Raw genomic sequence first — 27,087 nt, 5'->3', positions numbered from 1 at the left:
TCTGTTTGAGCCATATGGCCAGTGTTCAAATACTGGTGTGAACAAAAAATTTGAATTATAATTACTGTTATTGCTATTAAGAAGAATCCGTCGTTTACTTATAATACATACATATTAATATATCACATATTAATAATAAAAAGCTATAGCTTTATGAAAAGAGTGAAAAATCTCAATCGAACTTCTCTGAAGTCATCCCTATTTTCGATTTTTTTTTTAGCAGAAGTGTCAGCCTGTTTAGGATAAATTAATACTAACCCAAACTTAATTACTAGAGTGATAACTTTTCTAAGGATTAAGCAAGCTAACTTACATCTGAGGATGGATTAAAAACAAAATGTCTTATCAGAAGTGGTACTATTGTGTCATATCATCATTAATTGGGTATAGGACAAAGTTTACCATATTATTCTTACCTTTGTACAAAGCTGCAATGCAATGCTACTTTCGAGCCCCCCTAAAGATAAACCAGAGTGGTGGAATGTCCAGGGAAGAACCACAGTGAGCCCACTTAAAAGATGATGCTACCACTGCTGTATGAGGGCTCAATATGAGAAAAAAAGGCAAAGGGTGATGTTCTTCAACAGAGAAAGGCAACCTGAGGGGAGACAGAGAATCATATATCATAGAGTTGGATGGGAGTCTGGAGGCTACTTGGTTCGATCCTGCATTTTACATTTAAGGAAACTGAGACGTGGACAAGCTGCATCGTGGCCGGGCGGTGACTGGAGTTTAGGTCTCGTGACTTGGATTCTCAGACTCTTTCCTAGAATCTAGGATTCTAGGATTCTACCCCATGCTGCTTCTCACAAAGAGGATGAAACAGCGGTAATGATACCTTCACAATAACTCAAGTCAAAATATAAACTCATGAATGGTCAGAGTAGGATTTCCAAATCTACCTAAACTAGCTTAGACCTTAACTTGTGGGTTCAGTAAAAAAGAAGGTTTGAATGGGGTATTCATCACCCATCAACTCATTTTAATTCCTTATACAACCTCTGAGGCCATAACACGCAGAAAAACTGCCCAAACTCTGAGGAGTCAAAGAAAGAGTCGACTACTACCATAACCCAGGCACCATCGTGGTCTTTCATGACACCAAAATCAAATAGACTGGAATCCTCATAGGATTCCATGTTCTGAACCTTGTTCAGGGGTCTGGGGAGAAAACACTCGGAGAAGTGCCAAGTTTATTAGAGTGAGAGAGTATCGCCCTCACATAGCCACCGATGGATCCCAGAGACGCAGACACTGACCTCGCCCTGACAATTATGGGATATCTCTAGGGTTGGAAGATACCTTAAAAGGTCACCAGGTTAACCCTCCCAACTGATGTGCTCATCCCCCTTAAACAGCTCCCTCCAGTGGGCTGAGGTCATATTCGCTTTAACACACGGCCGTGATGGAAACTCTGGTCACTGGAATTGGTACTCTGGAAGCAGAGAACGTTTAAGTACTGCAGGGTAGTAGAAGTAAAGTTCCTTGGCTTAGGCCCCATTCGTCCCTTTTCCTATGAGAAAAGGTTCCCAGAGTCCAGTGCAAAGTCCCTGAAAATCCCCCCACCAAGCACAAAGCACAAAAAAAGGAGGCCTGGGACAAGCGACTGGCAGCTCGGTGTCGTCCTTGGGTTTCAGAAGGTCTAGTTCCTGATGCACAGAAGGCCTCTGTGGCCAGATTCTGGGGCCAGCCCTGTCCAGGAACATCTTGTCCTTAAGCTCAGGGGATTCCTCCCAGAAAACAGCTAGGTCTGCTGTTCCACCAGCTGTAGTTTGGCAGTCTTGACTCGGTGGGCTTCCTTCAGGTTCCGTGCACGGACCTCTGGGTTGGAAATGAACTCCACTTGCTGTACAGGGAACCAGCCTTGCTCCCCATCGGAGAGTCTCACGCCCTCCAGCCAGCCTATGGGTACAGGGTGGGTGGGAAGAAGAATTACCTGGAAAAGACCCACAGTAATTGCCCCCAGACCCCCTTCCCAGAAATTCTTCTGAACTGTAAGGCTGAAAGGACTGGAGAGGCCTCAGCCTGGGAGATCCAGCCACCCCGTGCACTCACCCTGGCTGCTGTAGGTCTGGCACAGTCCACAGCTGCCTGTTCCTGAGCCTTCTCCCCTCTTACCCGTTGCATTGTATTCTCCCCAAATACATGCTGAAGTTCTAAGCCCAAGTAACTCAGAATGTGGTCTTATTTGGGAATAAGGTTGTTGCAGATGTAACTGGTAAAGTTAAGATGAGGTCATACTTGAGTAAAGTGTGCCATTAATCCAATATAATTGGTATCTTTATGAAAAGAAGGAAATTTGGACACATACACACACACACACACACACAGAAGGAAGAGAGAGAGCTTGGAGTGATGCTGCCACAAGCCAAGGAAGCTGGGGCCACCAGAAGCTGGAAGAAGCAAGGAAGGACCTTCCCCTAGGGTCTTCAGAGGGAGCATGGCTCTGCCAACGCTTTGATTTTGGACGTCTGGTCTCCAGAACTATGAGAGAACACATTTCTATTGTTTTAAGCCACCCAACTTGTGCTACTTTGTTAGAGCAGCCTTAGGAAATGAAGACATCCACCCACAGTGTCCCACCTTCAATGCCCAGCCTGCTCCTCATGGATTCTCCCTCTTACCATCACTGCTTTGCTGAGTCACCATCACCACGTCTGCCTTCTCTAGTGCCAACTCATCATTCTCTCGGGGTTTGTAGGCTCGAAGGCACTGTACTTGTGGGGACTCTTTGGAAGAGAGAGTGTGACAGAGGTTAGGAAAGGCAGGCGACTAGAACATGAGAAAGGACTTGCAGGGGGAGCTTGGGAGGACTTGGGAGAGAGAAAGTTTGGGCTGTTGAAAGTTACACACAAGAAAGACAATTGGAAAAGTCTTCATCTTCTACCAGGGAACAAAATGGTTGATAAGGAAATAGAAATGCCAGACTTGAAATGAATCAAAAATTCTATTTCTCCAGCAAAGATGGAGAAACAGGTTGTGACCACCTTTTAGTGACTCATTACTACAAATAACTGATATTCTGCTAAAGACCCATCTTCCCACTGAAACCTTCCCTGATTGTCCTCAATGGATTCCAAACTCCTTTAAAACGGACTGTCTATGGCAAACCATTTATCGTTCACCTAATTGTTTCGTGTTTGTGCTCTGCCTCTCCAACTAATTTGCAAATTCTGAGTCTGTGACTCATTCTTCATTCTCTTCATGGTACAAGATGTGGGACTAGAAGAGACTTATCCAGTGGGGTTCGAGGTATGATCTAAGCAAGGCACTGAACACCCTTCCTCATCTATAAATGACTGAGTTGATCAAGGAAATTCTGGAGTTTTTATATGTCTATATCTTCGTGAGCAAGGAGAAATTTCCACAGTTTTGAAGCTCCAAATAAGATGCCCCAGAGTATGCCTGACCCACAGCCTTCGATCGTACATGGGTTTATGGCTCTTTCTACTCTACCACACTGCACTGGCTCTCTTAGAAAATAAACAGAACACTGCATTGTTATCTGTACTTGTATTTCCAAAGCTCATCCATATCTGCCATTCACAAGGTCACAGTAAAGGAGGAAGAATTATCTTGCCTTCCTTACCTACTGGGGAACTGAAGCCCAGCAAACGGATTGAACACCGAGCAGAACTCCGTTTACAGCCTGGTTCTCCTACTTCCTTTTACAAAGTTCCTTGTATTTGTTTGTTCTTTTGAGTCACTAAAGGCTCAGTGTTCCTTTGAACTCAGTTCCTCTCGGATATGAATTAGAGAATCCTTGCTGGAGGACAACTGTGGGGCTTACATGAGACCGAGAAGTCCATTCTTAGCACGAATGCAGACACTTCCTAATGTGTGTGCCTGTGGTTGCCCATGAGTACCTGGAAGCCCGGGGTAAGGGCAGTGTCTCAGGTCATCCTGTACAGGAGGGGTTGTGGTCGGGAAAAATCTTCTGTGTTGCTATCCTCCCCAACCCCTACTCCAGAGGGACTCTCTCCCCCTATTTCCCCAAGACCTTCAAGTCGGTAAAATCTAAATATCTATCTAATCTACAGATATTTTAAAAGAGCAAACTACTGCCCAACACAAGGAATGTATGGTGCTGGGGAGGAGGCACTGCCATGGTGATGAGTAACTTTAAGCAGACGCATCTCAGATGTTTAAGTTCCAGTGACCAGCCCTCCACCCTGAAACTCTGGACAAAAGTAATAAATAGAAGCCTCCCTGAGTTACTACCCAGCATCCTAAACTCCTGCATCTAAAGGACACTTCTGACCCCACCATTTTTCTCTCCCTCTTAGACCTTCACTCACCATAACACTCCAGAAGGTCCAACTCCTCTCTTGGCATGGCCAAGGCTGAGATCCAGCGAAGCTTTTCACTCCTAGAAAACAAAGCAGAGCCATTGCTTCAACTGCAGCTCTGGGGGGATATAGGGCAGGGGCCAATGATAGGGAAGGGAAGGGACCGTGGGAAAGACTGGTCTAGTTCAAAAAGTTGTCTAGTTCAGTGATATCCAGGACAAAAGTCAATGGGACTCCACTTGGATGGAAATTTGACAGGATCAGGAACTATATGTTCATGTGTCTTATCATCCTTTATCTTTCCCCCTCTCTTTCCAAGCTTATCTTCTTAATGGCATCTCATATCTTTCAAGTAGGGGCATAAAGTCAACTGTCAATTATGCACATGTAGATTTTCCATTTTGGGAAGTGTACTAAGCAAAATGTTCATCTCAGTTGAGATTCCCGCTATCACTTTGCATACTTTTTGACACTCTTCTGCCTACCTTCCTTCAATCAAATATCTCAGAGATGAAAATTATTCTGTAATCATGATTAGATCAGGGAGATATATCTACTATTGTTTTGGTCATGTAATATAATCCAAGCCTAATTTTGTAATTATCTGAAGGTTTTTGTATTACCTTAACCTCTGCTTCCAAACATCCTGGAGTAATTGAGAGCTGACACTATTACCGTTCCAGGAAGATGCTGCCCAAAGTGCTACATAAAGAACACGAGTCTGTATCTGATTACTTGACTTAGGTGACGTTTTGCACCTGTACCAGCCCCTCTGTTCCATAAGTGAGGGCAGGTTTTTTGTTTGTTTGTTTGTTTTTTGTGTGGTACGCGGGCCTCTCACTGCTGTGGCCTCTCCCGTTGCGGAGCACAGGCTCCAGACACGCAGGCTCAGCGGCCATGGCTCACGGGCCCAGCCACACCACGGCATGTGGGATCCTCCCAGACTGGCGCACGGACCCGTGTCCCCTGCATCGGCAGACGGACTCTCAACCACTGCACCACCAGGGAAGCCCGAGGGCAGGTATTATTGATCCTACCCTGAAGTGTCTTCTAAGGGACAAAAATGCAAAGTGTCTACAACATGAGGATGTTCAGACCACTAAGTATCTTGTCAAACTTTTTAAAGAAGAGATTTCTTATATCTTTTATAACAGCAATAATAGCTACAATTGTTCATTAAGGTAGATAATGTGTGCCAGATTTTATAGGTATTATTTTTTTTTTAATCTTTATTGGAGTTTAATTGCTTTACAATGGTGTGTTAGTTTCTGCTTTATAACAAAGTGAATCAGTTATACATATACATATGTTCCCATATCTCTTCCCTCTTGCGTCTCCCTCCCTCCCACCCTCCCTATCCCACCCCTCTAGGTGGTCACAAAGCACCGAGCTGATCTCCCTGTGCTATGCGGCTGCTTCCCACTAGCTATCTACCTTACGTTTGGTAGTGTATATACGTCCATGCCACTCTCTCGCTTTGTCACAGCTTACCCTTCCCCCTCCCCATAACCTCAAGTCCGTTCTGTAGTAGGTCTGTGTCTTTATTCCTGTCTTACCCCTAGGTTCTTCATGACATTTTTTTTCTTAAATTCCATATATATGTGTTAGCATACGGTATTTGTCTTTCTCTTTCTGACTTACTTCACTCTGTATGACAGACTCTAGGTCTATCCACCTCATTACAAATAGCTCAATTTCGTTTCTTTTTATGGCTGAGTAGTATTCCATTGTATATATGAGCCACATCTTCTTTATTATAGGTATTATTTTTAATACTCTTCACAGTGTTTATATGTGTGAATGTATTATTATTAATATTAAAAAGAGGAGCAAATCAAAATTCTCAACGCTATGGATTTCTGCTCAGCAGAGGACTGGGTTGGGAGGTGGGAGCAAAGAAAGCGGAAGGTACCCCAGTGCTTACCTTTTTCATGTCTTATTCACATCTATTCCCTACCAGCCTTGGGCACCTAGGAATGTCTGTCTGGCTTATACACATTCAACTGTGGACTGTCAGTAATCCAATTACACAGACTTTACCCTTCTTAGCATAATAGACGCTAAGCCTTGGCAGTGACAGCGACTTTACACCCTCTCCCACCCAGTCTCCTGTAAGTCATTTATTAGCTCTAGGAGTTTGGGTTCAGGATGCTCTGTAGATGCTCCCCAGTCCAGAATGGACTAAGCAGTACTGTGGCTGTTTTCTGGACACATTTTCTGCCTTGGTCCCACTTCCTTGCCAGGCTGTCCTCCATCCCTTCCCCCCAGATCCCCTGCCCAGCCCCATCTCACTGAGTCTCGGTGCGGAAGAGGAACTCAGCCTGGGAGCCCTGTGCGTTGTCCCGCAGGAAGAGTCGGAAGAGGTTTTTGTGAGGTCCATGCAGCTTCATTTCACACTTTTCCCCTCGGACGGAGGAGAAAGGAGCGTGGTCAAATACCAGGAAGCGGCTGCCCCTGCAAAATACAAGGCTTTTCAGCCTGACTCCAGGGTTATCATGCTTCCTCCACCCTCATATCCTTTGCCAATTCAAAATCCCTGGCCTTAGCATCTGCAGCCTGCAAATTCTCATAAAAACCATAAGATGGTGTCAACTTGCTCCTAGGAGAGATTTGTCAATGGCTTGGCAAAGCACACATCCAGGGCAACGGATGCTTTACCGCTTCAAAGAGTTGAAGAAACAGAGCCAATATAAAGTTTCTAAGGCCCTCAGGACAAAAGAGTTAGGATCTGGAAGTGGCTAAGTATCCATGCTAGGCTAGGAGGCTGAGCCCAGCCCAAAGAAAGCACAAACAGACTGATCTGAAAATGTGATAAGCTAATTTGCTGCATTTTGCTCTGTGTCTATAACATGGTCCAGGTCCTGCCAGGCGATCTCGGGATAAAATTCGGTGGGATCCCCTCTTTTGCTTTGGACCATATTCCTCCTCTCTGGGTCACGACCTGGCCTCCATGGGGTGAGCCACTGAGAAGCGTTCCTCTATAGGGCACACGACCCTTCCCTGTCCCTTTAGTGCTTCCCTCCCGCCTCCTCCCGTTTCCCCCTCGTGCCCTGGCCTCCCATTCCAGTCACTGACTCTCGGGGCCGAGACAGCAGCAGACAGTCATTGAAGAGATGCAGGTGGACTGGGCGAGCGCTCAGCTTCCTCCGCAGCCCTGGGGAGACACTGAACTCCAGGGCCGTCAGCTCCCCGCTCTTTACCAGCCAGCGTGACTGTGAAATGAGCGGGAATATCTACAGAGCAGGGAAGAGAAAGAAGACGGTGTCACAGACGGGACAAGCACGAGGCTTTCTCCCGGGCCTGCCCCCCTCACCATGCCTCTTCCTCATAAGTCCCGCCCCTGACAAGCATCTCTTTCACATCTTCCTCCTTGCTCGTGACCCATCCACTTAAAGTCTGTTTCTCTCGGAACCGTCTAACTACCACTGTCTACCGCGGCGTGGCTCCCATGTCCCCAGCTCAGGCAAATGGAAGGTGCCTACGGTCCATCCCAGGAGAGTGACTACATGAGAAAGCTCAGCCCTAGAAGCTGCAACTGAAGAAGAGATGGGAGAACCCGACTGCGGCACGTGAACGAACAAAGCAGAGAACAGTATGATATGTCTCTTAGATGTTAAAAGTTTAGGGTGGTTCTGACATCCGTTCTTTCTACGATTATAACCAGAGACAGGAGAGAAGCAGTCGGAATCAGATGTGGGGATGAGAATAAAGAGAACCGGTGGGGTCTGCCTAGAGCTGGAGTTTGGGTAGTGATAAGGGTATTGAACAATGATTAATATGTAGATAAGGGATTTTCCCTCTCTTCTTGGGAGGTAAGGACGGTATCTGTTCTGAGTTGAAATTTGAATGTGGAATGTCTATATTAAATTTGTATTTGGATGAGAGATTTTGGCTCTATATTTGGATTCAATTTTATACTGCTTTGGTTAGACTAGACAGAGACGTAATAAAATATTGAATAATTCAAGTACCAAAAATATATCTTTATAAAGGCTTACATTGATAAGTTCTCTCTCATCTGCCCAGTTCCCAAAGGCACCCTCTCCCCCTCAGGTAACCACTGTCCTTTATTTCTTGTGTATCTTTCCAGAGTTTCTTTCTGTATACACAAGCAAATGCATATACAGATTTTTTTTTTTTTTTTTTTTTTTTTTTTTTGCGTTACGCGGGCCTCTCACTGCTGTGGCCTCTCCCGTTGCGGAGCACAGGCTCCGGACGCGCAGGCCCAGCGGCCATGGCTCACGGGCCCAGCCGCTCCGCGGCATGTGGGATCTTCCCGGACCGGGGCACGAACCCGTGTCCCCTGCATCGGCAGGCGGACTCTCAACCACGGCGCCAGCAGGGAAGCCCCATATACAGATTTTTACCCTACTTTTTCACCAAAGGTAAGATACCATATAACACACATAGTGCTTCATTTCCCCTTTTTCACTTAACAATATATCATGGAGACTGAAGGAGGCATTTGGGTATCCCAGAAACAGGGCAGAACAGAAGGTGCGCAGAGATCAGGTTAGAGACTGGGATACCGTGAGCAAGATGGTTCTGTGATAGAAGGTGACCTGTGGGATCTGCTTCCCGGCAGGGGGGGGACCCAAGGGACTAACTTACTCTGCACTCAAACTCGATCTTCTGGCTCAGGTAGATCAGCTCCTCCGTCCGTCGCATCCGGGACGTTATTTTATTGCAGTCTCGGGTCAGCTGCGTGTTCAGCAGGGTGAAGAGAGAGGAAGAGATCCCTGTTAGAGGCTTTGGCTTTGTGTCCCCTGCAAGAAATCTGGAAACTGGTTGTGATTAGCTTTAGTCTTTGCACCAGCCTGGAAGTGAGCCAATACAGCAAGACGCTGAAGCTCTAGGACTATGGTATACTTTGTAGAGACCTGACAGAACATTCCTGGGCTGCGTGAAAGTAAGATTTAATCTGGGGATTGCGGTAGGAGAGCATAGTCCCTTGGCATGGAGTGTCCTTGAGGCTGTGGGGTGTGAATGCTTGGAGGTTTGGCGGGAGCAATCCCATTACCAGGGGCCTGTACTTTCTGGAGTCATGGGCCGGGGCAGGGGAAGGAGTTCTCTGTGAAGGACAATCACGAGTAGGCGTGGTAGCTGCCTACCTCCTCCAGGGCGTGGTGTGCCTTCGTGGCCTCTGCTTCCTCTGAGGAGCCAGGCTGTGTTCTCTTCAGAATGTTCTACAGAACAAACCGTAGGCGGGAGCCAGATGGAAAGAAGGGACGGGCAAACAGGAAGAGGTGATGGAGGGCGGGTGAATGGAAAAGTTCAGGAACAAAATTTTAGCAGCAAACGTTTCTGAGAAAGGAGAGTGGGGGTGGTGATACGGGAGACTGCTCACACTGTCCACAGAGGGTGGGAGAGCGGCAGGAGAAAGGATAGTCCTTTGGATTAAGGGGCTGGGCTGAGGTGGGATCTGCTCTACCTGGAGCAGCAGCTTGAGACGGGTGATGCGCTGGAAGGGCAGAATGAGAAAGGACTTGAGGGAAAGGCGCTGGCAGATGGGGTCACTCTCCAGCTTCTCCAGGACCTCTCGGAAACTGCTGTTGCTATTCCTGTGTGGGCAGGGAGCCTTGGGTGAGGAGGGGTTGGTGAGTATTGGGGGGGGCACAGCGAAGGCGTGGGGTGTGGGGGCTCGGTGGAACGCCTGTAGGTTGGGAAAGAATGGTGGGGTCCAATGTACAGGAGCCCCAGATGTGATGGCTGAGGGCGTCGGATCTGGAAGCGGGGTGGGGCTTGAGATCACAGAGCAGGCACAAGAACATGTGCTCTCGGGGTAGCCCTCTGGGCTGGGTATTGGGGGTCTGGTGCAAGGTCACTGCAGGGCCCACGTGGGGACGGGATGGGGATCAGGTCTCACAGCAGGCTTTGGAAGGTGCGTTCCTGGTAGGTCTGGTTGGTGACATAAGGCAGGTAGACCCGGCGGAAGTTGGGGGCATGGCTCAGAACCACATCACACACTTGGAAGGTAAAGATGTTGCCCTCAAAGTTCTCTTCCAGGTCTGAAAGGAACCTGTACAGGATTAAAACAAGTCTCATCAGACTTGCGGGTCTCAAGTGAGGAGTCGGCTGACCCCTGCTACAGCTTGAGCTTATTACTTCTTCCCTCCATTAGTCAATAACTTCTATTGACTGTCCTTAGCTCTGTGCTGCTTGCCATGCACTAGAGTTCTCTCCAAGGCTGCCGCTCATTTGCCCCTGATCTAACTCTCTGGTCCTAATATCCCATTTCTTGTTCTTCTTTTCATCCCGTTCTGGTTTTCTGATCTTCAGATGTTTCCCACGTCATCTCCAATGCTCTGCATGCCCACAGCACATGCAAAACCTCAACCCAGGAAGCATTTCTCATTCGTTCACCCATTACTGTTCCCAACCACCCACTCACATTCTCCTCTCTTTGCTCTCTCTATCCCTGTAGCCGCTGGGAATCATGGAGGGAGCAATGAGAGGGTTCTGAGAAAGGAAAAAGCCAATGAGAGGTTTACAGACTAAAGAGAGTGAGGCTGAGTGAGTGGTATTTGGGAGAAGGGGAAGCTCACATGGTGCTGACGTCACGCACATCCTGTAAACGAGAGAAGAGCCATTGATGATCCTGGTTGGAAAGGGTGGCCCGGAGCTGCTCTGAATGTTGGAAGTGATCCACGGCTATATGTAGACTGCGCAGGTAGGAGGCCTCTGACACAATCAGCTCAAATTTGGCCTAGGAGATTAGGGAGGAGGAAGACTAATTAAAAACATTTATCGACTCCCTGGCGTATGTTAGCCACTGTGTAATATTTCGGGGTAGAGTGGTTAACAAGACGGATCCTTTTAGAGCTCACAGTCAACACCAGAATCCAACCCGATATCAGGGAGGAGAGAGGAAGAACCTCTGAAGCTGAGGGAAAAACATGTGCAAACCCTCAAAGGTGGAAGAGAAAGAGATGCTTTCAAGAAACTCAAATAAACTGAGTATCCTTGGAACCAAGGGTACCAAAGTAGTGGCCGGAGATGAAGCTGGAGAGGCAGAGAGGAGGTCTGGAGGATTATGTAAAGAAGGTAAAATAGCTTAGACTTAAGACAGTGGGGAAATGAAAAGAGGCTTTATGTATGGGACTAACTTGATCTAATGTGTTTCCTATTGTATAAAGATATTTCTGAGCACAGTATGAAGAAAAGATTAGAGGGGGCAAGAGAGCCGTGTTAGGGAAGCGTCATAGTAATTCCAAAGGAGAGATCAAAGTCTAAATAGCCATGGGGATGGGGAGAGGTAAGCCAAGTTCATAATTATATAGGAGAGAGATTTGGAAGGGCTTGTTTATTTGCCAGAAACAGGGGCTGAAAGAACAGGAAGAGTCAAAGCTAATGCCTCAGTTTTTGAGTTTGGTAACTAGGTGAATGACAGAGTTCCTTACTGAACTAGAGAACTCTAGAAGAGGAACAGATTTAGGGGATGAAGGTAATTTGAGGTTTGAGGAGCAATGGAAGGAAGCAGGATGTTTGAGAAGGAGATGGTGCAATTGTGGTTTAATGGAAACAGCCCAGTTATTGGGAAGTTCCAGCAGGAGACACAATGACTCACAGCCCTGTTCTCTAGCTGGCCTGGTCATGCTCTTCATCCAAGTATGCAGCTTCAAGACAGATGCATGGACAGGAAAGAGAAAGAACACACACACACACCGTGGTGGTGACTTGGATAACTAATGACATGGCTGGAGGCCACTCACACACGACAACACTGAACCAGGACACTGAAGGTTCACTTGCGTCCTGGCCCTAACGTTCGCTGAGTATATCACTTTGGGTGGCTCATGTACCCTCTCTGAACCTCAGTTTTCTTATCTGTATAGACATAGTGACCCTCTCCTCACAAAGATGTTGTGACAGTCAAAAGAATTGGAGTCAGTGAAAGCACTTTTTCCTAGAAGTGCTAATTCAGGAATGGAACATATGTGTATAAGTATAGAGGCTTTCTTCTCAGAAACGTGAGACCAGGGCTGGCCTAGGAGCCCTGGTGGACTTCCTTGAATTCTGGAGTTGGTGAAAGAGAGCTAGGGTTCAAATCATCTGCCTACTGTTTGGTCCATAAATATGGGCAGACCAGTGATTTTCTAAATATCTTCCATATGCTTTAAAAGTTGAGGTCAGCACAAGGCCCCCAAGTGTGAGCTTCAAAAAACCTAAAAATGTATACCTGTTTGGCTTGGTAAAAGCACTGTTTATCCATAAGTCCTTACGGCCAAAATTTTACTGCTTCCCACTTCTGAAAGGGGGAGGATATGGCACTAATGTGTGTATCAAACTATATACCAGATACCATGCTAAAAGCTAAATATGTGTTGTTTCATTTAAACCACACAGCAACCCTGAAAAGTAGTCATTATTATCCTTGATTTTTAGATGAGTAAACTGAGATTTAGTGAAGTTATATACCTTGCTTAATGTTACACAGCTAGCAAATGGTGATCCAGGATTTAAACCCAGGTCAGCCTGATCTGAAATTAAAGTAGTAAATGTTTTGTATACAGTGTTAGGAAATGTTCTAATCTCATTATTTTACAAGTAGCTGTCCAGTTTTCCCAGACTTATGAAGAGACTATCTTTTCTCCATTGTATATGCTTTTCTCCTTTGTCATAGATTAATGGACCATAAGTCTGTGCATTTATTTCTGGGCTCTCTACTCTGTTACATTGATCTATGTGTCTGTTTTTGTGTCAATACCATACCATTTTGATTAGTGTAACTTCGTAGTATAGTCTGAAATCAGGGAGCATGATACCTCCAGCTTTTTTTTTTTTTTTCTCAAGATTCCTTTGCAGTTTGGGGTCTTTTGTGGTTCTGTATAAATGTTAGGGTTATTTGTTCTAGTTCTATGAAAAACATAATGGGTATTTTGATAGGGATTGCATTAAATATCAACTCAAAATGACTTAAAGGCCTAAATGTAAGACCAGAAACCATAAAACTCCTAGAAAACATAGGCAGAACACACTTTGACATAAATTGTAGCAGTATTTTTTTTGATCTGTCTCCTAAGGCAAAATAAATAAAGGCAAAACTTTTTAAAATGGGACCTAATTAAACTTAAAAACTTTTGCATAGCAAAGGAAACCATCGACAAAAAGACAACCTGTTGCAAATGATATGACCGATAACGGTTTAATACCTAAAGTATATAAACAGTTCATAAAACTCAATATCAAAAAATCAAACAACCTGATTAAAAAATGGACAGAAGAACTGAATAGACATTTTTCCAAAGAAGATATACAGATAGCAAACAGGCACATGAAAAAATGCTCAACATTGCTAATCATCAGAGATATGGAAATCAAAACTATAATAAGATATCACCTCACACCTGGCAAAATGGCTATCATCAAAAGGTCTACAAATAACAAATACTGGCAAGGATGTGCAGAAAGAAAAGGGAACCCTAGTACACCACTGGTGGGATTATAAATTAGCGTAGCCACTATGGAAAACAGTATGGCAGTTCCTCAAAAAAAAATAGAATTACCATATGATTCAGGAATTCCACCCCTGGGTATATATCAAAGAAAATGAAAACACTAATTCCAAAAGACTCATGCACCCCAACGTTCATACCAGCATTATTCACAAGAGCCAAGATATTGAAGCATTATTTACAAGAGCCAAGATATTGAGGCAACCTAAGCATCCATCAACAGAGAATGGATAAAAGAAGATGTGGTATATATATATATATATATATATATATATATATATATATATATATATATATATATATATACACACACACTGGAATATTACTTGGCCACAAAAATAATGAAATTATGCCATTTTCAACAACATGGATGGACCTAGAGAGTATTATGCTTAGTGAAATAAGTCAGAAAGAGAAAGACAAATATTCTATGTTATCACTTGTATGTGGAATCTAAAAATAAAACAAACAAATGTATATAACAAAACAGAAACAGACTCGCAGATATAAGAACAAACTAGGGTCACCAGCAGGGACAGAGAAGAGGGGAGGGGCAAGATAGGGGTATGGGATTAAGAGGTACAAACTACTATGTATAAAATAAATAAGTAACCAGGATATACTGTACAGTACAAGGAAATATAGCCATTATTTTATAACTTTAAATAAAAAATCTAAAAATATTGAACTACTATGTTGCACGTCTGAAACTAATATAATATTGTAAATCAGCTATATTTCAGTAAAAAAAAATAAAGTGGTAGACATTTTTTGATTGATTACTATGTACTAGGAACTTATCTTTTTTAAAATATTTTTTTAATTGAAGTGTAGTTGATTTACAGCGTTTCAAGTGTACAGCAGTGATTCAGTTGTACATATATATATATATATATATATATATATACATACATACACATACAGGTATATACACATATATATGCATATGCATACACACACATATATATATATATATTCTTTTACAGATTCTTTTCCATTATAGGTTATTACAAGATATTGAATATAGTTCCCCGTACTATACAGTAGGTCCTTGTTGTTTATCTATTTTATATATAGTAATGTGCATCTGTTAATCACAAGCTCCTAATTTATCCTCTCTCCCACCCCGGGTAACCATAAATTTGTTTTCTATGTCGGTGAGTCTATTTGTATACATATACCACATCTTCTTTAGCCATTCATCTGCTGATGGACAGTTAGGTTGCTTCCATGTCTTGGCTATTATAAATAGTACTGCTGTGAACAGGAACTTACCTTTTTTTTTGATTCTCCCAGTAGCTCTTTGCAACCCAGTTTTACAAATGAGGAAACAGAAACTTAGAAAGATCAAGTAATTTGGCCAAAGTTAAATAGCTAGCAAATATTAAAGTGGGCTTCACCTCCAGGTTATTTAAGCCAGAACCTAAATACTTAAACATTGTTCCATAATGCCTTTCCATTGTGCCATACTGTCTTCCCAGGAAGAAAGGTTTTAACCCATATTTTAGATTGATTATTAAGATAAGCTCTCCACATAAAACATATTAATGGTAGTAACTTAACATCAGACCAACAGCCTTTCCTATGGTCTTGCTATTGGAAGTAAGGACCAAGCAGAGACTGATGGTCATTCAAAAGCCTCTAGAAGACCAAAATCACAGGACAGCTGCAAGGGCCACTCTTCAAGGGACCCAACAAAAAGCCCCTGCATGCTCCTTGGTTGAAGGGGAAAACTTTAGTGTAGACTGAAACCCTGGCTAAAGAAGGAAATTTTAGTCTAGCCCGAAGCTAGACTAACTAGATTAACTAGATTAACTCCACACTCCTCCCAACAGATTCAGGGGCATATGGTCACTTTGTATGAGCTCGAACCAGTAACAGGGAGGAGTTAATGAGCAATGGCATGAGGAGGCAGAGAGGAGGGAGAGCGGTGACATTCAGAAAGCAATTCAATGGGGATGACTCACTGTCACGGGGTGCGCGCGTGCGTGCGTGCGTGCGTGCGTGCGTGCGTGTGTGTGTGTGTGAGTGGTGAGTATGTGGTAGGGACAGCCCGCTCGTGGCTCGTGGTGGTGAAGGGGAGTAGGAGATAAGGACGAGAGCAGTGAGACTTTGCTTTCCCTCCTGTAGCCTCTTCCCCTGCCCCACCCTGCCCTGCTAGGTACCTCCTGGAGTTTTTGGTCTTCGTGGGTCATGGAGAGCAGCACAGTGCTATTGCGCACCACGGGGATCTCCTGCCAGAGGGAGCCACTGGAGGCCATGGAGAGGCGTTGCAGGTAGGACTCCGAGGACACCAAGGCCTTTCGGGGCTGCCGGGGGGAGGCGGGCCCCGGTGCCTCTGTCAGGCTGTCCAGCCGCTGCTGGCTCTGGATCTCCTTGTTCAGAAACACATCGCTGTACTCCTGGTAAAGCAGCTGAGCTACAGGGGTAAAGAAGCATGGGATAGGGAGAGAATTAGGGAGCTACGGAGTTGAGGCACACAAACACAGAAGCCACCAAGCTGCTTCTGGCTCTCCTGGCATCTCTCTCTCCCTACAGATATCCCCGCCCCACTGCTGATAGCCAGGAACACCTCTCCAGTCTTGGGCAGAACACTCATGTGGGTCCACAGTTCTGTTTCAAGGTACTCACAGGAATTGATGAGCTTGGAGCAACGTCTTGAAAAGCCTCCCATCACCTCCTTTGGCTTTTTCTCCCTGTGGAGTCAAGAAGGGCTCCGTGGTGCTTGCTGGCCTTCAGACACGGAGAAGCCCCAGGTGACTACAGATAAGACAGTCTCTAACCACTGAATGTCAGGGCCAAATCCCCTGGAGAGGGAAGTTGTAGCCTGACCCACTTTTGGGTAGTTTGAAGCTTTTTTGGATGTTAAGCTTTTTTTTACGGGGGTGGGGTTCAGTTCATGGGGCCAAATGGCCTATATAGGGATGGGAGATTTGGACTCAGTTGACGGAAGCAGATAGATAAAAAGTCTCCCTACACCCTGGAAACCTGGGGTCTGTCTCTTCCCCTCCTTAACCCTGGAAAAGACAGGGTCCCAGAACCTTTGTCAACTAATGAAAATCTCAGTATCCTAAGAAAAAAGAGTAAAACTGTATCCATTAGGAGAGAGGGTGACTCACCGAAAAACAATGGCGTCTGAAAGGCTAGGGGATTTTTCCACGGCTGGACCTCCTGTGTCGGAAAATGGAAATGGGTAAAGTAACTGGGACTTCAGAAGGGGCATTCAGAGAGAACCAAAGAACATAAGATCTAGAGCGGGAGATGCAGGCATCGGTGTGGGGCGTGGGGGGTGGTAGGTGGGTAAAAGGGCTCAACTGGGAACCTGTGAGAGAGGAAAGTGCCGAAGTCGAAAGCATTTGAGGACAATAGTACCAGGTCTGTCCCCATCCCTCGTGCCAGAACGTGAACTGGACAAGTAGAAGATGCCTTCTCTTCTACTGGAAGGACATCAAGCAGGTCTGTGTAACTGGAAGGTGGTGGCGGAGTGCGGGGGCGGGGGAGGTCCAGAACAATCTTGGGGAAAAGAGATACACAATAAAAGCACACCATGCTCGGGTGATGGATGGAGATAGAGGGGAAGGAGAAGGGCAGCACCACGAGCTCAGAGAGGGTCTCAAGGGCTTTCCTCTGCATTGGGGCTGTGTAGGTGGGTGAGCGAAGCCAGCAGGAGGCTGGGGGACAGAAGGCGGATGAGGAAGGAAGGGCTGGAGAGAGCTCGGCCTGACACGAATGTCACCGCGGTCCTTGCCCCTCACTCACCTGAAGGGCCCTCGGGTAGGATGGAGGGTCTGCGCAGGCCCTGCCGGTGCCAGTCCTTGTGCTTACTCGACCCCTCACTAGGGACCCCCACCTGTCCACTGCTGCCCTCCGCTGGTCTCCCTGTGTCCCGTCTGTGAGGCCAGCTGGACGCCTTCTCCAGATGGGGACGGCTGGGCTTCTCTGGCTGCCTTGTTCGGCCTAGATCCGACCTCCTCAGGCCATTAGCTCCTTCCTGGGGGGCTGTTCTTCTGAAAGATCTTCTGGCAGGGACCTCAGACTCTTCCGAGGTGGGTCCCTGGACCTCCAGAGTCCAGGGGGTGGTCAGGAAAGAGGGACTTACAACAGCTGTCATGTTACTGAAAGCCATGCCAGGGGGCACTTCACTCTTACTCCTACTGGCGGGAGACGAAGAGTCTGTCGATCTGCCCGTGGCCGGAGGCCAGGAGACACGTCCCGCAGAATGGGGAGTGGAGATGGTCCACTCTTGACAAAATGGCCTGGTCCTGGCCTGACCCCCTGAACCTCCGAGTCCCCCCTGAGCGAGCCTGCTCCTCTCCCTGGACTTTGGGGGTAACGGTGGTGGTTCAGTAGGAGGGTTCACGACAGGGACCGGGGGGAGAGGCCTGTAGATCCTGGAGCTCCTCGAAGAAGAAACAGGAGAAGGGTGTGGCTGAGACAAATCGGGAGTTGGGGGTAATGGCTTGTTGTATCTTTGCCTGGGAGAGAAAGAGATCTGAGTATGGTCGGGAGTGTCCGGGAGAGAAGGCAGGGGTCGGTGCTGCCTTGCCACAAGGGGGTCAGGAACTCGGGGCAGTGGGCCTTTGGGGTGGCCGTGCAGCCCTAAACCTAGGGCCAGCGGAGGATGGCTATACCGTCTCTGCGTGGGGACCACGGCAGAGCGATGGCCGTCTCCCTCCACCGCAGAGCGGACGCGCCTCTTCTCTGGGGCAGGAGGGGGTGGAGGCTCACGGGTCCTCTCACCTATGGAGACAGTGGGTGGGGAAGGGCCATGGGCAGGAGATCCTGGGGCAAACGCCGAGGGATGTGTGGAGGCCCACGGCTGACTGCTTTGCGGGCTGCCAGGCCTTGCTGGGTTTGAGGCCAATTCTTGAGAGTCCTGCCCTGGAGCGGGTAGTGAACGTGAGGATTCCGGAATGATGGCACAGTCCCTTCCGCTTTTCCTGCCCCTTCTCGGGATCACAGAGCCATAGATGGCAGCTTTGGGGGGTCTCTGGGGCAACTCTGAGTGCGAGGAGAGTGATACTCCCGCCAGGTCCGGCGTCGGTTCTGTCCCGTGAGAGCCCGGGAAGGAGTTGCCCCTCGGGTGCTGGGCCACCCCAGAGCGGTTGCCTGGGGGGCCCTGAGGGCTGGCCTGGCCTGCTGAGGGGAAGCCGTGGAGGGCAGCTGCAGGGCTCTCAGAAGCCCCACAGGGACATGGGCTGTCGGTGGGTCGAGAGGCTCCCGAGGTTTCTGGAGAACATGCAGCAACCGAGGGCTCCCTCCTGGGGAAGGCGACCTGGAGGCCTGCCGAGGATGAGGCAGTCATGCCGGGGGAGACTTCAGGAGGGCTGGGAGGGGCTGACGCTGCTGTCCTTGGAGGGGTCACAGAGACCCCCTCCTCTCCCCAGCTGGATGCTGTCCCCTTCCCCAGCTCAGAGCCCACTTGCTGGTTGTGCTGAGCTGTTCCTTGGTCAGGCGACTCGGCAGCAGGAAAGGAATGAGGTAAAGAAATGAGCTGCTGGGACCATCCTACTAGCTCCAGGGTAGGAGTCAGAGCTACAGGGGACGGTTCCTCAGCCCTAGGCTTTGTCTGAGTCCCGGGGATCCTGGCTGCGGGACAACAGGCATCTGGAAACAAGTCATGGGGAGAAGAGACCTCAGGGGCTGCCAGTGCCAGTGCCAGTGTGGCAGGAGCATCACGCTCCCCTCCTTCCTCTGTATGCCTCTCTTCTCCCCCTGCCCCCAGGGTGTCCCCATGCCCACTGCCAGGCTCTTCCTGGCTTGACCCTTCCGTCTCCTCCTGCCCCTCTACTGGCATCACTATCCCCTGTAGACCCCGATCTTCCTGCTTTCCAGAGACTTTCACTGATTTCCCCACTAAGCTTCGATTCTCCTCGTACTGAGCATCCACCTTACCCTCCTCTGGCCCCGTCAACTCCCCGCTCTCCTGTTCCCCTTGTTCTAGTTCCCTGTGGCCCCGAGACCTCCGGTCCCACTCACCAGAACTCAGACCTCCCAGTTCCCCACTATGGCCCTTGCTTTCTCCTTGTTCTGCAAGCATCACATCGTCTTGAATCTGCTGCTGTTTTTGTCTCTGTTCTTCCTCTGTTCCGTTAACCTGCTCTCCCATCTGCTCCCCCGAAAGCCCATCAGAACAAACATCCTCCCGCAGAGTTCCCTCCCCCTGAAGTCCCCGTCCCTCCAGCTCCTCGGCCTTCTGGTGACACACGGCCCCTTCTCTCTCTGGACTTTCCTGCCTGGCAGGTCCACTTTCTGAGTCCTGTGGCTGGCTGGTCCCCACAGGCTGCTCTTCACAGCAAGGCCCACATCTGGTCTGGGCAGAGGTGTCTGGGGAAGTTTCCTCCTCCTCTTCGGCTTGTCCGGTTTCCAATATCAAAGAAGTGAGTTCTGGTTTAAATTCCACCTCCACGCTGCTACCCAGTTCACTGGATATTGAGGCCATGTCTAGATATTCACCCTGGTTGGGGCAGGCCCAGAGCTCTGGGGGAGCTGGCGGCCTTGCCTGTCTATCAGCTGGGCACTGGGGTCCTGCCTCCCGATGCTCTGCAGTGTCACAGGCCTCAGCCATCAGGCTTTCCTGGTCGGTCTCCACATCTGCAGAGGCTTCGATGGGAAAAGAGGTCATGCTCTCAGTTGCACAGTCATTCACATCCCTTACATGTCTCTGCTGGGTCTCCAAGAGTCTGTGTCTCTCTGCCCACTGATAGGATGGGTCCTCGCCCTCTTCAGCTTCCGGCTCCAAGGCAGGGGTCTGCCTGCTTCTCATGGGAGCTGCCAGGATAATACTGAATTCCACTCTGGCAGGAATGGGGGTCGCCGCTCCGTGTTGGGGCCCCTCAGCTTCCATCAGGGCTGAATCCTAAAGAGGAATAAGAGACAAACTTTCTATCCCCTCTTCTGCTTTTATTTATCAGAGGGACAGACCATAAAGAACAAGCGTGTGATGATTTCTTTGGTGCCATTTACTGTCATTCTTTGAGACAAAAAGAACTTCACAAAATGAGCAATAGCCTCTATAAAACTTGTCACTGATTTATTCCTTTAATAAATATTTACCGAGGGACCCTCTCAGTAGTGAACAAGGCAAACAAAGACTGTGTCCTCATGGAGGCTGCAGTCTTGTGGGAGAGACAGATGATAAACAATTACATTAGAGCACAAGACCGTTGTCAAGGAGTACCAAGCATTCCCAGTGGTCATTACCCTCTAGATTGTATTATGTCGTAGTGTCTCCCTGTCTACTCTCTGGGCACCAAGAGTGACTCAGTTCCATATAACTCCCAGACACTGTGAGTGACACACCCTAGATCTAGGAGTCCAGAGAAGCAGTGTCTGGAGGGGTATCCTCCACCTAAGCTGCAGAGGGGATTAAAACAGGTCTGGCCACTACGGCCAGCGTCTGAGGTTCTACAGCATCGTGTAGTCTCCTTTATAGAGGGTCTGGATTTCACTCATCTTATTTTCCACAGTGTCTGGCAGAGCCTGTAACTAATTAACAAAAAAATTGTTTTTCAATTATAGAGGCAGCTGTTGGAAAGTGGAATGATAACTAGACTTACTAGATGAGAACCAGGGCAGATACAAAGGGTACCCACTTCAATGAGGGCCATCAGACTGTGTACCCCTCACTATCTTACTCTCCCCTTCTCTCCACCAACCGTGTGAACTCTTCTCGTCACTGCCCACGTTATTGACCTCCCACCTCTCTTTCTCACCTTGCAAAGAATTTACAAACCAGCGGAGAGGACCTGCTTCAGTTTCTCGCAATTCAGAGAGACCCACACTTCACTGTGTCCACCTTCCCCCTCTGACGATGCAAGACCATCCCTCCTCTCTAAGTGCCACCTTCTTTATCCTGCCTTTTCAGGACCTGATGCCATGGATTATCTCATTCTTTCATACCTTCACCTTCTTTGTTGGAAGCATCCCACCAGAATTTAAGCATGTTCATGTCTTTCTCGTCTTTCCAGTGTGTAAATGGAATTCTTCACCTCTGCTGTCTTCATATCCTCACAGCTCACCTACCTCTAGCTGAGCTTTAATAGCACCACTCTGCTCTCCTACAGCCTTAACTTTAACTCCAAACAAGACTCTATGCACGCTTATTTTGGTTCTTGCCAGCATGACACTACATTGGACACAAAATTGACATTAGAAATACTCTTCCTTGTTATTTGTGAGACTACATTTTCCTGATGTAACCCCTTAAAGTGTTCCCCAAGCCTCTAACTGGGTTACCGTGCTCCTCTTTGTAGCACTTATCAACCAGAGTTCTCTTTACTTCTCCTTTGTAGCATTTATACAATTATAATTATATAGTTACGTGCGTATTTTGATTTATCGTCTATGTCAAACAAGAGGCGGTAAGCTTCACGAGATCAAGAACGATATCTGTCTTGCTCAACTGTCTACACCTAATACACAATACCTGGCCCATACTAAGCACTCAATAAATATTTTTCCATCACAGAATAAAATTCTTATTTCCCTCCTGGCCCGCATTCCCCATATCTAATCAGTCACCAAGTCCTATGGATCCCGCCTCCTAAGTATCCCTCAAGTCTGTCCACTTCTCTCCATCTCCGCTGCTACAGCCTGGTCCACCCTGCTGTCCTTTCGTATCCAGGCCACTGCACATGGGGCGCAGCTGGCCGCTGGCCTCCACGTGGCTTCTCTTCCCCTATTTCCCAGGCATTCTCGCCCCAGCACCTGAGCGATCCTTAAAAGCCCCACTTCCAGTTTAAATTCTTCAGTAGTCTCCTGCTGCCACTGGGATGAAACCCAAATATCCGTTGTGGGTGACATGCCCTCCACAACCTGGCCTCCGCCTCCCTCTCCAGCACACTCATCACCTGTCAACACCTGTCAGTTTTCAGTCCCCTCGGCGCACCTCCCTCTCTCACCTGTAGGCCTTCACATGTAGCTGCTTCTCTCCTTGGAATCCTACTCTCCTGCTCACACTCACTGCACTTGCAGTTACAAATTGAGTGTCTATTTTCTAGGTTAAACCACGAACTTCACGAGAACACAGACGCCGCCATATTTAACTGCTCAATCCCCTCTGCCTGGGGCTTACGGGTCCCTCAACAAAGATTCACTGCATGGATAAATGAAGAAAGGAAGAGCACAGAGTTAAAAGAGTGTTGTCCAACTTTTAGTTCTACTTTTTTTTGCATCCTGATAATTTTCACACAGTTGTAGAAATCACGTAATTTACTTGAACATTCATTTTCTTACCTTTAGAAAGGGGATAATACACCCACTTTCCAAGGACTTCTAATAAAGATTAAACACGACAACGTAAAAAATTAAAAAGTGCATTGTTAACACTGATGGTAATAGAAATGTCAGGGATTCTAAGTATTGTTGGAGAGAGAGAAAGAGAGAAAGTGTAGGAGAGAAATGTAGGATTTCTGAGCTGGAAGGACTTTTAGAGACACATAGAAAACTTCGCCTAATTTACAGATGAGGAAACTGAACTCAGATAACCTACTTGCTCAAGTTTCCTAAGCAAATGTACAGGTGAACTCAAACCAGGGCCTTCTCACTTCAGTCTACCATAAGCAACCAGAAGTGCAGCTGTAAGAAAGCTGGCCAGTCACTCGTCCAGAGAAGACCCTGGGGGCTTACAGAACTCACAGCTGCACCTGGACTCACACCTTTCCTGTCTGGTCTAGGCTTAAAGCGGAAACCCACTGCCCCAAATGCCTGCTGTCCTGTGATAGTGCACGTGCATACACACTTGCATAAACATACATACATACACACGCACACTAAACCACCCTTGCAGGGACTTCCCTGGTGGTGCAGTAGTTGGGAGTGCGCCTGCCAGTACAGGGGACACGGGTTTGAGCCCTGGTCCAGGAGGATCCCACATGCTGCGGAACAACTAAGCCCGTGTGCTGCAACTGCTGAGCCTGGGCTCTACAGCCCACGAGCCACAGCTACTGAGCTCACGTGCCACAACTACTGAAGCCTACACGCCTAGAGCCCGTGCTCCACAACAAGGGTAGCCCCTGCAATGAGAAGCCCGCGCACCGCAGCAAAGAGTGGCCCCTGCTCACCGCAACTGGAGAAAGCCTGTGCGCAGCAGCGAAGACCCAACGCAGCCGAAATAAATAAAAATAAATAAATAAAATAAAAATAAACCACTCTTGCAGGTTCTACGCAGGAGAGCCTGACATCACCACATGGGTACCTCCCTAGCCACCCTGCAGCTGCAGTATGTGACAAGCTCCTGGTCACCTCACAGACACAGATACCCATCTCTATGGGGTAAAGGGCCGTGTCTAACACAAGCGTAATGTGTAGAAGGGCTTTTACGTCCTTTTCCAGTTAACTGACACAGTGTGTGATGTGGCCCCTACATCCAGCCCTAAGTACAAAACACTATAATCACTACTGATACTGTTGTGACGTGACCCTGTTTTCCCAACCACACGTTAAATAATATACTTGCTCACCATAAACACTTTCTGAAACTTGGCTCCCACCTGCCTAAGGAGACCTTGTGATTAAACCTGTAGCCTCCCCTCACTGGCACGTGTACTGTCCTGCAATGAGAAGCCCGCGCACCGCAGCAAAGAGTGGCCCCTGCTCACCGCAACTGGAGAAAGCCTGTGCGCAGCAGCGATTCATAGACACTCTCATGTCCTCAAAACGAGCAGCCTCTAAACACACAAGCGTATTTCTGCTATATTCAGGTTACATCTACAGACAGCATGTGTTGCACGAACACCTTCAGTTCCACTCTAGTGACACAATGTGTGTCTGTCTCCTGCAACCCCGCTGACACTATTTCTAACATTATCTTTACCCTTTTGGAAATACTGGTGGTCACCCGCGCAGCCCCCATGTCCCTATACTTGGTCCTGTCCTATAATCCTATGACAATCAGGCATTACGAGTCTAGAACATGACAAAGCTAAAGGAAGTCTGTAAAACATGGTTTTGCTCACGTAAGGGCATCAGGAGAGAGATTTGTTTTGCACTTCCCACTTTGTAAGAGTCACTTCCTCATCGCCTTCAGCACTGGGGGTGAATAATCATTTTTACCTGAGCACAGGCAAAGACAGAGCATGGCACCGTGGTGATCTGGCCTCCCTCCAGACCAGGGTCATTTTTGCATCTGCTGCCCCTGTTGACATGCGACTTCTTTCAAGACAAAGCTCCAAGTCACCCCATTGACACAGCGTGTGATAGAATTCAATAGTCCCCTTAGAGCCCCCAGTACCTTAGCTCTTGTCCGTTTCCAGTCACCAGACATCAGTTTGTATTTCCAAGATATCCCTCCTCCTTATCTCCCACCCCCATTACACCCTCCTTCAATCCAGTGTCAAGTGCCATGTGTACTTCTGAGGACCATGCTTCCTGGATTGTCTTGCAGTGTCAGTTTCAAATATTCTGACTTACACCACAAATCACTGAGATACTCCCGAGGTTACAATACTTTGGCATTTACACTGTATCGCCTATATGCTATTTTAGGAAAATACCCACCAAATCAAAAGAAATGTTCTCATTTTGATTGCAAAAATAAGATCACCACAGAGATGGATGTCGCTATTCACTGTTTCACATTATTGCCCTCAGTGCTACAAAGACATCAAAATAAGAGTAGCTTTCTGGACCGCTACCTGCTAAGACCTGTGTTCTACCCATTTTAGGAAAGCCCCATCATCCAAGTGAAAACTGTAATAAACACCTCTATCTACCCCTAATGTCTGAAAATATCGCATCATCCACTGCCTTGTAGCCCTGATGGGCTCACACAGACCATCATTAGTGGCAATGCTGAAATATACCCCACAAGCCCACCTGTGGCCCTGGTGCCACCCACATAGATGTGAGTGTGAGTGACCTGTCTGTGTCCTTAACATAGACCCTGACGGTCACCTTGTTCTGGTCCACCTTGTAGACACTACACATGACCAGCTCCTGTTTACTCCACAGACACGGTGAGTGACTCACCCCTGTCTACACCAGATTCTGTAAATCATCTGTTTGGGTTTACACCACTTGAGTGACACTTGAGTAACACTGATCCTGTTCTTGTCACACCACATAGTGACTGACCACACCAGACACCATGAATGACATGTTCCTGTCTATCCCACAGACACCATGCTTAATGCAGCCACAGGCAACCCCAGAGAGACCACGTTGTGGACAGCCATACGCTCTAGGGACCCCTAATCTATAAAGACTCTTGACTATATTTAGAATCACTATATCCTTTTGATAAGAGGGATTCCTTCCCCCACATCCTGACTTCTCTCTCTTTCTCACCAAGACAATGACAGACCTTCCTACTGCAGGACAGTCTCACTCAGAATTGACACCCCACATCCTTTCCCCTCCCCAGCCCCCCAAGAATCCCCTCAGTGGACATGGCTCCAGTTTCAGGCCCACAGACTGGTTAACAAATGAGCCCCATTTTGCCAGGGCCCAGGCGCAGATAAACCAGGAAGTCTGAACAAAAGGCCACATCAGGAGCTGTTTAGCCAGGAGCTGAGATTTCTGGGGTAGCCAAGGACGCAAGACCCAGGACTGCAGTGGGGGAGAAAATGGGGGAGGAAGCTGGAAAAGAAAGTCACTCTCCCTCCCTTGTCTGTCAAGAGTCCCAGCCAGAGTTCACTCTACACTCCTTGGGACACAGGAGGGCAAATCTGTCTTGGGAATCCCAGATCCAGGAAGGAGAGCAGGGGCTGAGATCTGAGAATCCAGTGGGATTCCCACCGGGATGGGCTCTCCTAGGACACTCTTGCTGGAGGGAGGTTATGAATGATTCTCGATACTAGACCTCAGCAGGGTGTTCTGGCACCCCAACGCTGAATAGCTCTCTTCCCACTTCCCCAAGTTCTGAATGCAATGTTGTGATCTACATGAAGCTTTGGAAGCACTCCCCATATGTGGGAAAACCGGGAGGAGGGTAGGGCAGGAGCGGTTGTTTACAGGTTAAAGCACCTCGGCTAACAGGGAAGAGCTACGTACTTAGACATACACAGTATGCGAACTCAAAGGAAAATGAGGGAAGGAAGGCCCAGGCCCGGTTAAGAAAACAGGAGACAACAAAACATCTCCAGGGAGGGAGTACGTCCACAAAGGGAATCTCAGTTATTCCTTATTATAGAGGTTAGCTTTCCCCAGGGCCTAGACTTTGAAGAAAGAGCCCTCATAAACGGCCCGCGGAACACCTAGGGGCAGGGTGCCCATTTGCAAGGCGGGGACCAGGCCGGAAGCAAATTTTTCCAGGCAAGAACCTTTCGTCCAGCTTCCCTCCTCTTCCAGACCAAGGTACTCGGTCCTACACCCCGAGCTCTGCCTATCTGCCCAGCACCGCC

The 27,087-nt window shown here is 47.6% G+C and overlaps 1 protein-coding gene across 1 annotated transcript in view; it reads right to left on the bottom strand.

Annotated features, from left to right (window-relative positions):
* Positions 1-1,177: 1,177 nt before the first annotated feature.
* Positions 1,178-27,087, bottom strand: part of ARHGEF5 (Rho guanine nucleotide exchange factor 5) — a 26,577-nt gene continuing 667 nt past the window's right edge. The window contains exons 2-16 of the mRNA XM_007466655.1: positions 17,500-20,603; positions 17,147-17,151; positions 16,864-16,915; positions 16,376-16,440; positions 15,910-16,163; positions 10,835-10,995; positions 10,156-10,308; positions 9,721-9,850; positions 9,401-9,475; positions 8,901-8,990; positions 7,365-7,522; positions 6,582-6,743; positions 4,299-4,369; positions 2,625-2,729; positions 1,178-1,902 (exon numbers count right to left, since the gene is read on the bottom strand). Of these exons, the coding sequence (XP_007466717.1) occupies positions 1,745-1,902; positions 2,625-2,729; positions 4,299-4,369; positions 6,582-6,743; positions 7,365-7,522; positions 8,901-8,990; positions 9,401-9,475; positions 9,721-9,850; positions 10,156-10,308; positions 10,835-10,995; positions 15,910-16,163; positions 16,376-16,440; positions 16,864-16,915; positions 17,147-17,151; positions 17,500-20,591 (4,731 nt within the window). The 5' untranslated portion in view covers positions 20,592-20,603 and the 3' untranslated portion in view covers positions 1,178-1,744. The remainder of the gene's footprint in view (positions 1,903-2,624; positions 2,730-4,298; positions 4,370-6,581; positions 6,744-7,364; positions 7,523-8,900; positions 8,991-9,400; positions 9,476-9,720; positions 9,851-10,155; positions 10,309-10,834; positions 10,996-15,909; positions 16,164-16,375; positions 16,441-16,863; positions 16,916-17,146; positions 17,152-17,499; positions 20,604-27,087) is intronic.

The sequence above is a fragment of the Lipotes vexillifer genome, unplaced genomic scaffold (genome assembly GCF_000442215.2).
Source record: "Lipotes vexillifer unplaced genomic scaffold, Lipotes_vexillifer_v1.1 scaffold71, whole genome shotgun sequence".
NCBI classification, from domain to species: domain Eukaryota; kingdom Metazoa; phylum Chordata; class Mammalia; order Artiodactyla; family Lipotidae; genus Lipotes; species Lipotes vexillifer.
The sequence above is the reverse complement of the archived record's forward strand: the minus strand, read 5'-3'. Positions and strand labels throughout refer to the sequence as shown.